Here is a 13,382-nt window from a genome sequence, read left to right as displayed (position 1 = left end):
TGGGCTTTGAGAAAATAAAATGTTACTTGTATGCAGCGAGGTTAAGGCAAAATTTACTCCTATTCTGGATTCAGATCAATATTTGCAAATCAAAGAGCCTAGTGGCAGAGCATCCACTTGATGGGTTCTAAGCTAAACTGGTCGCAGTGATTACTTTGAAATACAAACTAGCTGTCAAAGGATTAAGAATGCATTGGGGAAAAATACAATTTCTGATTTTCATCCAGGTGTTTCTCACAATGTTAGAAAACATCCCTTTTTTAAAAATTTTTTGTTTAATTTTTAAGATTTTAAGGTGAGCAGAGTTTGCCAAAGAAAAGAATGGTATTAGTGGGATTGTGTCTAATAAAGAATAAGAAAGGGTGATCAGCCATAAACACCTCTGTGAGAGGAAGGGACCTCCTCACAATGACAGCTCCTGTACCAGCTGCTGCTGTGGTGCCTTCCTCATTGACTTCCACATACGTCTTATGGACAACGTTTGACAGCACCAGGGATTTTGCAAACGACATTGCAGAAAGATCAGCTTTTGATTCAGTGAAGATGTCAGTCATCCCCATCTCTTGTAATACCTCATTGAGGTTAAAGGTGCCTTCAAGCTTGAATCGGGGGAGGTATACCTCCACTGTTGTCTCAAACATGTGCTCGGAAGCCGTCCACAGCATTAAATTTTCATAGGTCATTGTGCTTTCAATCTAGAAGATGGGGGGGGAAAAGAGCTTTAAAATAGGTAGGCAGCTTTGAAAAGTTTAGATCTCTACCCAGCCTTAATTCAGACAACCAGCTTTCAGCCATAGTCCCTGGTATATACTGCCTTACCTGCTTCAGCCCACTGGTAGATCCATCAGCCATGTCACCTGGCAGCAGGATGATCATGCTCAGTGACTTCTGAGCATAAGGGAGCTCAAGGACCTGAGCACCCATCTCCTCAATGTAGCCAAATTTAAATGTGCCTTTCTGATACATCATCTGCACACTTTTTTTCTCATTCTATTTAAAAGAAAATTATACGGTCACTTAAGCAATACAGTTCTTAATGTTTAGACTTATTATAGGTGTAATATCAGTAGTCACGGCACGGTTTCAGCAGTAACTGTTGTGAAGCTAGACATTTTTCTTTATTTTGTTGCATCTACAGCGACAGTGACTGACAAAACATCAGCTTTGCCATGCATTAAAAAGGGTGATAATTCTTGGGGGGGGGGGGGGGGGGGGAACCAAACCCAATAAATACTTTCCCTGTAGTCGATCAGATAGTGAAACTGCTTAATAGTATTGCACTTCCAAACAGACTGATGCTAGTTTGATTTGCAGGTCCTAACTTAGACTGGGATAAAGAAATAGCACTGCAAGAATCAAGCTGTCATTTATCAGACTAATTTTTTAGACAGGAAGCAATAAATAGGTTAAGAGCAAAATCATAGCCTTTCTTAGGCATCCAGTTCTAGGTCTTGTTGTCTTGCCTTTTTTGTGATGGCATTGTCTGGAAGCCTTATGAAGGCTCAAGTCTCCTTTTACAGTTAGCTAACATTGATATATGAGGAACACTCACAAGAGACTTTTTCTCATACAAAGCACTGCTACTTAAGGTCAGACCTAAATCTGCTGCAGGTTTTTTTTGTTATGGATGAGAACTGATAGATTATTAAAACAACATACGGAAAGAAGACAAAACTGAATTAAATGAAAATAAATGGGTTTTATTGTCTTTTTTGATAATATCTCTTAGACTTAAAGGGCACACACAATACTTGGAGGAATGTGCTTGTTAAACCACTGATTTTGCAACCACACTGACAATACCTTAGCTAAACAATGAAAGCTTAGGTGATATCCCTATAGCAGCTAAAAGGGCTAAAAAATAAAAATATATTTAAAATAAACTTTCAAACGTTGCAGACACTAGAAAAAAATGAAAATATCCTATAAGAATGTCTCCTTTTTCAAATTGCAACTATATTTTTGTAGTTTGTTACTATCTGGCCTAGTTTGTTTGGTCTGTTTTAATCTCTCATATGAGTAGCTAATATTAAAATGTATGAAATGTATAAACACCAGGATGACCCCTTGGAGTCTACATGAAATGGGATGTTCAGATTTGCTTCTGACACAACTACCTGTAATGACCATTATGTTCAAAAGTGCAAATCAGGACTAGCACTTTTGTTTTGCCTTGCCAGGCACTACTCTGAGTTGTTAGAACTTCTGACTCTTGCATATTTTTTCAGTAAAGATTACACTTTCCTATTTTTTTTTTATTTTTTTTTTAGCCTTCTGCCATCTCTACTCAACAGAAGAGGCAGCTTAAGCTCCCAGCACACCCACAACTTGCTCACAGGGCAGCTGAGCCCTGGACATTGTGCTTCTATGTTATGTTTGCTGCAATGCTCACAGTATCTAGGGTAAATAATGTTAAGGTTCACAGGATGCAGGTGTACCTGATTCAGTTTAAAATCTTTCTGTACTGTTTTTTGTTCCTCAAACTTGTATTCCCAGGATGCTTTGAAGAAGATTGCATTCACTAGCACCAGCAATGCATGTGCATCGATCACACCAGGAGCAAAGAGTTCCTTGATTTTACCTAAAGGAAATTTTGGAATACACAAGTATTTGTTAGTTGTCATTAAGACTCTGGACTGAGATTCAATTAGTTGTCTGTGGACTTAGTTTTGGAGAAATTTAGAAATCTAGTTCTTGGCTTATTCAAAGGACGGGGACAATATATGGAAATAAATGGTAGATTACTCTGCACTGTTACCACCCATGGAGCACAGGAGAGAGTGGGAGTCACCAAATTAGCCAGCTGTAGCTGTCAGGTGACATTAACCATGGGGAAGGAGGTAGCACCATGAGTCACATATTTTGATTTATATGAGGGCATCTTTCCCTTTGCACCAAGCGCAGCAGTTAACCAGCTGTGGAGCTTTTGACTGTTTACACAGAAGCTGAAGTAGAGTTAGCAGGTCCACAGTCTTCATATGAGCACCCAGAGCAACAATGGCCCCTAACACTGCACAAGGTGGCTCTTGAACCTTCAGCCCTCTTACTGGGAGCCAGCTGGGTTTAACAGCTCTTTCCCACACCAGTCACAGGCTGCTCTGCCAGTAGAAGGACAGGTTTGATCAGGGGATGAGCAAATGAGAAATTACAGAAGCCTTCAGATCCATTTGCCTGTCCCCCAGTAATTTCTGGTTTCTGTTCAGCCAGAAGATTTAGAAACTTCATCCTGTTGCTACTGTGGTTCTGGCAAAACTAAAGGAAAATGGCACCTATCATGTTTGGTCTAATCAGCAAGAGCCGATGGCCCCTGCTAGCCTGTCAAAGGTAAGAGCTGGTTGATTGTCGCTTGTGATAGTGACTCTCACTGGTGGTCACATCTCTTGTCTTCGTGGGCATTGCTCTACATATAACCAGGTCCTCAGTCATCCTTCTCCCTGCCTCCACCAGGCTGTTCCCAGTCTCACCATGAAGCTCACAGCTTCCACCCCCTGCTGTTCTGTATATGCATTTGGGGCTGTTTGCAGAAGCAATTTGTCTGGTGAAGTCTTATAGGTATTATTGCAATTATGCCAGGCATAAGGGTGTGAATACAAAAGTATTTGACAACAAACACACCTTTAATTCAGAAATAATTTAGCTGGTAACGGACTCTAATATTTCAAGGCTGAATGGGAAGAAAAACTGTCTTCAAACAGCATAAGACTGAACACCCAGAAACGTGAACAAGTCTTTACTTTTCATACGGAGGAATTTCTGTTGTTGAAGCAGTGTAAGAAAGACGTGATGGTGTTGCAGCACAATCAAACTAGTAGACTGCAACAAGGCTTTACCGTTGGTCAGATTCTGTCTGTGCTGTATCTCCTTCCTCCAGAGGTCAGACTTGTTGCAGTCCACTAGTTTGATTGTGCTGCAACAATTGGTGCCCCGTGTGAGGCTGAGTTGGACTCAGACTACCTGACAGCATGGCTGTGGTTTTTGCTTTGTTTTACCTTGTGTCTCACTTTCAACCCAAGCATTAATTTTTATTCTGGCAGCATCCACAGCACCATGAAAGTCCACTGTTTGCAGCATTGCTCCATACAGTTCCTTAGTGCACATTAGAAATTTCTGTAAAGCAAAACAAAGATTATGAATTGGTCAAATCCTTTAAAATTCACTTTTGAAAGAAAGCAATGATTCAGAACTATTTTAGAAATGGTGAAGGACTTGTTGACTTCATAAAGCAAAATTTAATTTTCATTTCATAGCTGTTTCATACATAATGTATGAAATTTCATTTTGTAGATGTTTCAGCAACTATCTGAAGTTTGTTCAGAGAATTTTTGAAGAAGATTATTCTATTGCATAGGCAAAAAAAAAGTAAATAAGTAAAAAGAAAGCCAGAAAAAGTCTTCCCATGGAGAACTGCATGCCTGAGGTCCAGATAAAAATAAAAAATTAGAGAAGATGCAAGGTGTGTTGTTCATTGCTTAAGGATCACTCAACAGCAATCACTGATAGAAAAGCAAAGATGTGACTAGCAAGTTATCCATACTAGGTAGTTTAGATAACACTTTGTCATTCAGTAAGAAAGGAGTAAGAAGTTCAGTGCAGCAGCCCTATGCATGACACTGTGTAACATCTCAGGTGCTCAGCCCTCTCCAAGCTTACTGCTGCCCCAGCTGTGCCACCTGCAAGCCCAGGAGCGAGTAGCTGACAGCTTGAATAACCATTTTTTGGCTGTAGTCGTGCCTCTAGCTAAGTGCAGACATATGCCAAACCCAAACAGACTCTTGCTTCGTCTTTGCTCTACAGCCATTGATATCCACAGTGTGTTTTGTTTTAAACAAAAGAACTGAAAGCTGACACTCTTGCCTCTTTCCCACAAGCCCCAAGAAGCACATCAAGTATTCCAAAATAAACGTGAGGGGGACAACAGTGAGGCTCACAGTGACAGGGAAGCTTGAGGTCAGGGCCACAGCTGTCAGCAGACAGGTAACTTACGTGCTGGAGTTCAAATCCTTGTTGTATAAAGAGATTGTTGGCCAGGGTTAAAACATATCTTTCACCAAGGTTTTGTAGTTGTAAACGCAGTGCCTGGAATGCTTTATGGTCAAGGTCCCCATCCTTGTTACACTGGGAATATTACAAACACAACAATTATAACGATTCCCCCACATAGCTTCGGTTGTTAATTTGCATCCTAATTAGATTACACTCTAGGGCTAACTCCTGCTGTATTGATTTTTAAATCCAGCTAGTCTAAGCTTTGTAGCCTGATCCTCCTTCAGATGAGATCACTGAAGGCTTTGGTATTGACTTCATGGAAGACTTGGCCCTTAGTAAAATACATCAGGCATTTCCCAGCAGTGAGGCAGGCTGCCTGTGACCGTGACTCCCTGCGGTGGCAGGCTCCAGGGCTTTACACCCAGTGACCTGCCGTGGAGTCAGGATGGGGCTGTGGTGCTCCCCACACCAGGACACACCTGGGGGAGGGAAGACTGTCCCTCCTGGCTTCGCTCTGGCTCCATCTCTGGGGCTGCGCTCTCAAGATCAGACCCAAGGCTCATTCTTCCTGCAGCTTTCCTGACATGGAGCACCTGCAGTCGGAGATGACAAATTAGGGCAATTGTAACTGGAACGTTTTCCTTATTTAAAAGATTTGTTATGCTATCCTGGATAAATGGTGTAGATTTATGAAAGATATTTTCTCAGCTTCAGTCAGTCTGAAATGACAGACTTGAAATTGTTCATTATTCGTGTTCAAATTCACATTTCTGTGTTAGCAAACCAAAAAGAACTTGCACTTAATCCCTCAAAATGGTACTCTCCACTACCTCAAAATATTTACATTTTATTTATATTTTTACTGCTACAGTTACCTTAAATTTCAAAATAAAAAGCTGTCTCAGGCAAAGACAGAAAAATAGCTTGCTTTAAAAACATCAAAACCAGCTTTTTGCAATCATTTTTAATCTTTGCATCAGCTTAGGAAATATATTAAAACCACAGTGCTCTTAATGGAAACCAGTCCTTGTTTCTAATGTACAAATATTTAACTGAAAAATTTCCAGCTTCTTCTCCATTATAATAATGTTGCGTCATACATAGACTTAATTTTTTTTTTAATTGAGGATACTGGATCTTCATTGCTTTCCTAAAAATAAGCAAGAATCCCTGAGCATTTTGTTAATGTGGCAAGGTTATGGTACCCAGGGGGCTGTCGGGGTGGCCTCTGTGCAAAGAGGTTGGGGGCTGCCCCCATGTCAAAGAGAACTGGTTACAGCCAGCTCTAAAATAAGTCAAGTCTGTTTTGTCACGACAGTGATCGGTGAGTGATGTCCCAGTCCTTATCTCAGCCCACAAGCTTTTTCCGTCTTATTTTCTCTCTCTCTCCTTGTTGAAGAGGAGGAGTGACAGAGTGGCTGGGTGAGCTCCTGACAAGCCAAGGCCAACCTACCATGCCCTGGAAACCTCATGGGGAGGGTAAGTCCACCTTGGTTGTGGGTGACCCAGCAGTCAGACTGTGCACACAGCAGCGTTAGGATGCGATGGATGAAGACCTACTAGTACAAAGCCAGCTACTGACAAGAACCTCTGCCTCAGGATTCTTGGTCTTTTGCCACTCATGGGCACAAACAAGGAAGGAGAAGAAAGACTGCAGAAAGCAGAACTTATACTGCAGGGTGTAAAGGTGCAGTGATCAGAGGTGTGGCCTTCTTCACCTCCTCCCTGCCCACCTGGGTCCCTATGAGCTCTGCAGGTGAGAGACATTTTGACTCTTGAATGTCATAAGGGATAAGTGAGTTAATGCTTCCAGACATCCAGCTGCAAGCACTTCAGGTTTCTGCAACTCTCCCCGCTGCTACCCGGACTCACACTTTCAGGATTCTCACAGCAACCTTGAGAGGAACCATCTGCCCGTAATTTTGAACCGAAGTCTGGTATTCTGGCAACAGGCTGGGGGAAAGCCAGAGCGTCCCACTGTGGTGTATTGCCTCCTCTCATTCAGCTCTTGGTCCGTGCTCCTGAGTCTGTGTGGGGGCACACACACGAGCAGATAGCAAGGATCATAAAAGCACCAAGCACTACTGTGAAGGCAGCACCTGTGCTTCTATTTGTGCTTGTTTCTTATGAGACCCTTGTACACGTGTTGTGCTAGGATGCCTGGTTTTTCCATTAAGGGAACAGCAAGCAATGTGGAAGTGTCTTAGCATGTTTCCTTAATAATTACTTACCTTTTCTATCTGAGCAGCAGTGTTGTTTTTTGCACCTAGACAGACCAGGGCCAGCGCAACAGAGATGCTCATTGGAGAGAAGACTATGTTTGTGTCCTCTGCGTTTCTGTTGAGCTTATTGTAGAGGTCAAGGCAAAACTCAGTAACTGGTCTAGAAATGGAGTCCATCATGAAGTGGCTGCTGACTGGGAGTACAAAAGAAAGAAGAAATTTAATGCAGCTTGTTGCCTAGCTAGAACACACTGTGAAGCATCTGTCTGCCCTGAGATTGTCCCATAGCTGGTTTCTAAATTATAGATGTTTTCTAAATTCTGAGAGTTTGAAAACGCCAACCTTGCACACATCTGTCAGTTCACGCTATGTAGCAGGTGCAAGGACACAGTGTCTGGAAAAGGGACCCACACTCACAACATATGTGAATTCATCAGAAAGGACCACTTCTCTGTCTTATCCCATGATGTATCTTATTTTAGACCATGGTATTGAAATCAGTCAGCTGTGGATTAACACCTTCCTTCTCCAAACTAGTTTGATCTATACAGTTATATCAACTCTTTCCTCTCGTAACAACATAGGATTAGTAACAGAAACTTAGTGACAGAAACGATGCCTGCATATAAGCAGGTCTGGTAACCAGAGCTGTGGTATGAGGGTTTCAAGCAAAAGGTTCATAAAAATAATCACTATTAATGAAATGTTTTCATATATGAAAAAAGGTCATTAACAGCTATGGAGAGTGACATACATTCGGAAACATGAATAGTTTGAAATACGCTTTTTCACTCCTCATGATTTTTTCCAGGAGCCACAGATTCAGGCAGGATATACAATTAAAATTTCCAAACAAAACGATAGCTCAACAGCCCTGAAAAGAAGTCTGTAAATTCCTGCTCAATGATATGACAAGACCCGTATCACTCTTTTCTGTTGTACTAAAAATGTTACGGTCTGATACCTTTCCCATGTGTCATTTAAATTAAATCCACTTGGTTAAGAGCAAATTGAGACCAAGTTCCAGCTTGGTCCTTGCAAGCAGGGGTCTATCTGAAAAAAAGGGATTTAGAAACTCCTTTCCTGTCCCTTAAGAGAAGAATCGTAAAGCTGTTGTGTGGATACCAGTTGGATCACATGAGCTTTTCTAGAATCATTATACCCCAAAATACCTACATCACTTTCAGCATAAGATTGTATTTTCAGCAGCACACCCGAAAAAATGTGTGGAAAGCAAAGCATACATTCCTGACTGCTTGCAGACGGAGAGATGAGTAGCTGTGGCCTGTGTTCCAGAAAGATGCTTTGTTTTGGGGGAAATACACAGCCACAGTACAGAGAGAAGGGAGAGGAGGCCCCCGTGTCTCCTGCGGCACAGACCTGGCTGGCTTTGGCTTTCAGCCTGCACTGGGACAAGTGTGGGCCAGGTCCATAGCGAGCTGCCAGAGCTCCCCTCCACCGAAAACGGGTGAGTGCAGAGCTGGGCTGTTGTCCTCACTGCCTGCAGAAGGCCACGGCGCAGCAGGTGCTCCTCAGCCCTGTGCTGCCCAGCTGCTGCAGCCTGCAAGCTAAGTTATGTGAGGAACTCCAGCCTGGGCCACCAGAAGGCTAAGGATGTGAAGATGCTGGTGCAAAGCTGAACTTGAGGATCTTTCATCAGCAGGTGATGATGTACAGCCTGGCCTGGGCTGTTGGTGTCCAGCAGGCCCTTTGAGTGGGGTCTAGAGCATTCTTGGGAAGGGACTACCTGGTGCTGGTGACCTCCATCCCCTTCCAGCCAGTGCTCTCCTGCCACCCTGCTCTCCTACTGAGGGAAGAGCTCCAAATGAGCCACAGTCCCCACCCTCACAGACAGCCCGCCCTTCACAGAGTTTTCTTCACTCAAAGAGCTACTCAAAATGTCTTGTGTTGTCCTCAAGATGCAGAGTGTGTGCTACCTCTCGCCCAGCCATGAGCTAGACATGAACTCTGCATGAGAAGCCAGAGCTCAAGCACCAGAAGTTACCAGGGCACTGGGAGTTGATGTGGCTCAGCAGAGAGGCAGCATTTGTCTGCACAAGCCACCTTAGCCCCCAGCAAATGCCGAGGCAATGGGAATGAACTCAGCCCACAAGAAAACAGACTCAGCCTAAGACAGATTGCTGCAAGTGGCTTGGAAGAGCTGGAAAGTCAAGTTGCTGAATATATGAAGGTGCCACGTGTGACAAAAGCAAATGCTTCTTGCCTTTTAACTAGCTTGAAAAGCTCAGCAATAATCAATGCTTCATCATGTTTCTGACATGAACCTGTGATGCTGAAAGAAAAAGTTCATATACGTTTGACACCGGGACATTTGTTTTACCCTGAAGTCCAGAAGTACGTCACATAAAAACCCACTAGAAATGGGCAAAAGAGAGGAGAAACACCCAAAAGGTTCTCTCAACAAACAAATTAAAGATGGATTATACCTCATTAGTTATGAAAACTGCTGTTTGTGTCTTTGTATGAAACATGGTTTTCATTTTCCTTTTAATAACACAATCATCTTACCACAAGAAAAAGACATTGCACTAAATAATCATTTCTCTTTTCTTCCACCTTTATTGCCTACTACCCAGAACCTTCTGAAAACAAAACTCAGCGCTTCTTTAACGCTGATGTTTGTATTGCTCTACTTCTACACATCTTGAAGGATCTGAAATGGAGCTGTAAAATTGTTCACAGCAAATGTAGGTCATGAGGCATATTGTAGGTGCGCCCAAACCTCATAACAAGTCAAGGAGAAAAAACAGAGTTAATAAACTTCCTCAGCAGGAAGGAGGCATCTCCACCCCACCCTGCAGGGAGAGGAGAGACTGCCAAGCCAAGTGGAGGGACAGCCCAGGAGCTGAGAACAGGTTTTAAAAGCAAGTACCTGGTGTACCAAGGTGGCGACTCCTTTAGAAAAAGCTGCAGGCTGTCCTCAGGCAGATGTCCAGCTGCAAACACTACAGCCAACTCCATGGTTTTGTGAGTGGGAACTACTTAGAGAGCTGCCCTGGAGACCGAAAGCAAGGGAGGGGAGGTGTGGGCTGGCGGAGGAACTTTCTTACTGCAGAATGAAAGGATTTAGTGAAGTTTGTTAATCTAAATTGGGGCAGGCATGAGTGTATGAATGATTCCACACCATAAAGCCACATGTCTAATCCATGTAATCATTCAGTCAGTGAGAGTTTTGGAGTTACTGCGAGGACAGTGGAGCCTGAAGAACACCTACATGGTGGACAACCAATGGTAACATTACTTTTAAAAATCTTGGATGGTAAGGAGAGAAGACGTAAGATCAAAAGAAGTATTACAGGAAGATCATAGCTGCTGCTCTACACCAGCTGAAGTACCTGCACTGAATATTAGCAACAGTGGGGAGACAGTAAGCAGGGTTGGGGCTTTACAGCTGATGAAGCGAAATGCTTTGCATGATGGTTCAATAGCTTTTAACATAGTCCATCAGATGGAAATTGCTGGAGCTGTTACATGTGAGCAAGAAGCTACCCAGGAGAATAGCTTCCTTCAAAAGAAAACACTATATTCCAGACACCTTGTAAAGATGATAAACTTATTCCATGGCTGTGTGAAAGGACAAACACTTCTTTTCTATAACTATTCATGATGTGTTCTCTCTTTACAATTTGTTTTCAGCTAAGGGTAGATGAAATCAAAACAAAAACTCTCAAAGAATAAAAAGCTGTGCTCAAAGCTATCATAATTAATAGGTGTATTAGATTATATTATGCAGTTAACAGGAGGAGACAGTAAATAAGGTGGGAAGTCTAAGAGAGCTGTAGCTTTGGTTTTGAGGTTATTCTGTATTTAATACAAGGTTACCAAGAAGGAACCTGTTTTCCCTGATGCCACGTGATAATTCCCATTGCATGTTTTACTTCTCCAGTCTGCCTCCCATTAAGGTGATTTAATACACACTCATGGTGATTTAATACACACTCATTTCTCATACACAAAGGAAGACAGAATTGTCATAAATTACATCTGTCTATCCTAGAAAAGGAGCACATGTGTTGTGGTTTAACCCCAGCTGGCAACTAAGTACCATGTATCTGCTCACTTACTCTCCCTCCCTGGTGGGATGGGGAGAAGAATCAGAAAAAAGGTAAACCCCATGGGTTGAGGTAAGAGCACTTTAATAATTGAAACAAAGTGAAATGTAATACTAATAACAATAGTAGTAGTAGTAGTAGTACTGAAAAGGGAGATAACAAAAAGTGAAAGAGAAAAACAGTGCAAGGAAAAAAAGCCCCACATGTGATGCACAATACAATTGCTCACCACCCACTGACCGACACCCAGCCAGTCCCCAAGCAGCAATCGCCAGGCCTTGGCCAACTCCCCCCGGTTTATATACTCAGCATGATGTTCTATGGTATGGAATATCCCTTTGGCTAGTTTGAGTCAGCTGTCCCGGCTGTCCCCCCTCCCAATTCCTTATGCCCCTCCAGCCTTCCCTCTGGCATAGCATGAGAAGCTGAAAAGTCTTTGACTTAGTATAAAGATCACTTAGCAACACCTGAAACCATCAGTGTGTTACCAACATTATTCCCATACCAAATCCAAAACACAGCATTGTACCAGTTACTGGGAAGAAAACTAACCCTATCCCAGCCAAAACCAGGACAACATGCCAGATAGTACTGTCTCCTCACATAAAAAATCTGATTAGTAGAAGTGACTTTCTTATTTTTCATGACCGTTCATACAGAAAGACGTTTCCAAGTGTTTCTGCACTGATTTGAGTGAAAGGGACAAATCGCACATGAAGAAAATGAAATTTCCCACAACACAGAAATTCTAATCATCCTTCAGTGACACAAAATATTTCCAAGGTAACACACGTTAAATTAAAAACCAATACCTTTCAGTACAAAGTAATTTTTCAAAGGAAATGTTAACCAAGTTCATTTTCCAAACAACTTAGGCTCTCAGGCTGCTACTTTGATGCCAGGAAGGGCTTTTTCTGACTGCTTTTATTATTTTGCCTTAGTACCTCCAGTATCTTTTCTACCTTTTTCTAGACCAATTATTCCTGCATAAATAGACATGGACGTACACTGGTCTGTCACGAGCTGTACTGTGGCAAGTTATTTGCTGTGCCTGTGTGTACTGCACAGGCTTCTCTGCAAGCTTCTAAACACCACTGCCAAACCCAGGAGCTAATATGTTGATAGCGAAGACTAGCATCCCCATTAACAAAACAAAATCTGAATACCACTCCACCCTTCCTATTTTATATAGTTGTTGTTTAAGAACATAAACAATCCCCCGGCAGCAGGGATCAGGGTACAGGGGAAACGCCTAAGCACCCAGTCAAAAAACTACATGCCTGCCCTCTTGCCTAGTGAACATGTCAAGGCTTTTTCTTGTGCCATGAAAACCTGAGTAAAGAAGGGAAATTAACTTTTATCTCCCATTCTGTGGGTGGGTTTGCTCAGGTCATCAGCACCATCACTTCATGTGAAGCCCATTTCTACCAGCGTGGGTAGAGGTGCTTGGAAAGAACCTGCCTTTCAGCCCTTCTGGAGATACAGGCAGAAAAGCAGGCACTTTCTGGTATAAGCCACTGAGCTGATCAGTCCTGTGACAATCAGAACTTTCAGGATGGGCAGAGAGATCCTGGGGATATTTCAGATTCCAAAGTCTGTGAAATTTAGGCAAGAATCTTTGGATTCACCATTTTGGACATGTGTTTCTAAATTCCCCATCTGCATCCCACTGAAGACCAGCTCCCTTTGGGTAAGCTCTTGAGCCAGCTGAATTTTAGCAGTGTGTTTTGCTGCCTGCCGCCTGTAAAGGTATCTCCCCCTCTATCCCACCTGTAAACATGTGGACTTCTTTGGATCTGAAAAAAAAAAAATAATCACAAGTTATTTAAAAAAAAAGAAATAATTGCTTACCTTCTTGCCCGAAGAGGTTAAATGAAGAGCACAATAGCTGAGCTCTGGAGCATGTTCTTGTGAATACTGTATTATAAAAATCTCCCACTCCCTTGTGGGAAAGTTCAGCCTCTAACCAATTGTTGATGATAGCAGCATGTTGCAATTTAATGCAAATGCCATCAACGTGAAGTTTCCTGCAGAAGACTGGGAAACCTATATCTAGCAATATGCTAATAGTATTTCTCTCAAAGCTGCCCAACAAGTTTGG

The 13,382-nt window shown here is 42.5% G+C and overlaps 1 protein-coding gene across 1 annotated transcript; it reads right to left on the bottom strand.

The window, feature by feature from the left end:
- Positions 1-290: 290 nt before the first annotated feature.
- On the bottom strand, positions 291-8,902 carry LOC102056937 (leukocyte elastase inhibitor). The gene is made up of 8 exons (XM_027799238.2): positions 8,892-8,902; positions 7,218-7,395; positions 5,466-5,579; positions 4,984-5,115; positions 3,990-4,107; positions 2,439-2,581; positions 820-990; positions 291-695 (listed from the first exon to the last, which is right to left on the bottom strand). The coding sequence occupies exons 2-8, from the start codon at positions 7,386-7,388 to the stop codon at positions 291-293; spliced, it is 1,254 nt and encodes a 417-aa protein (XP_027655039.2). The 5' UTR covers positions 7,389-7,395; positions 8,892-8,902.
- Between the last annotated feature and the right edge of the window lie 4,480 nt (positions 8,903-13,382).

Source organism: Falco cherrug, chromosome 3 (genome assembly GCF_023634085.1).
Source record: "Falco cherrug isolate bFalChe1 chromosome 3, bFalChe1.pri, whole genome shotgun sequence".
Lineage (NCBI taxonomy): Eukaryota > Metazoa > Chordata > Aves > Falconiformes > Falconidae > Falco > Falco cherrug.
Note: the sequence above shows the minus strand (reverse complement) of the source record. Positions and strands in the feature narration are given on the sequence as shown.

Coding starts and splice junctions, on each gene's coding strand:
- LOC102056937 (XM_027799238.2), bottom strand. CDS start 7,388: ATGATGGACTCCATTTCTAGACCAGTTACTGAGTTTTGCCTTGACCTC. Junction 2,582..3,989: donor GGTTGAAAGTGAGACACAAG/GTAAAACAAAGC, acceptor AATTTCCTTTAG/GTAAAATCAAGGAACTCTTT. Junction 991..2,438: donor AAGATTTTAAACTGAATCAG/GTACACCTGCAT, acceptor TCTTTTAAATAG/AATGAGAAAAAAAGTGTGCA.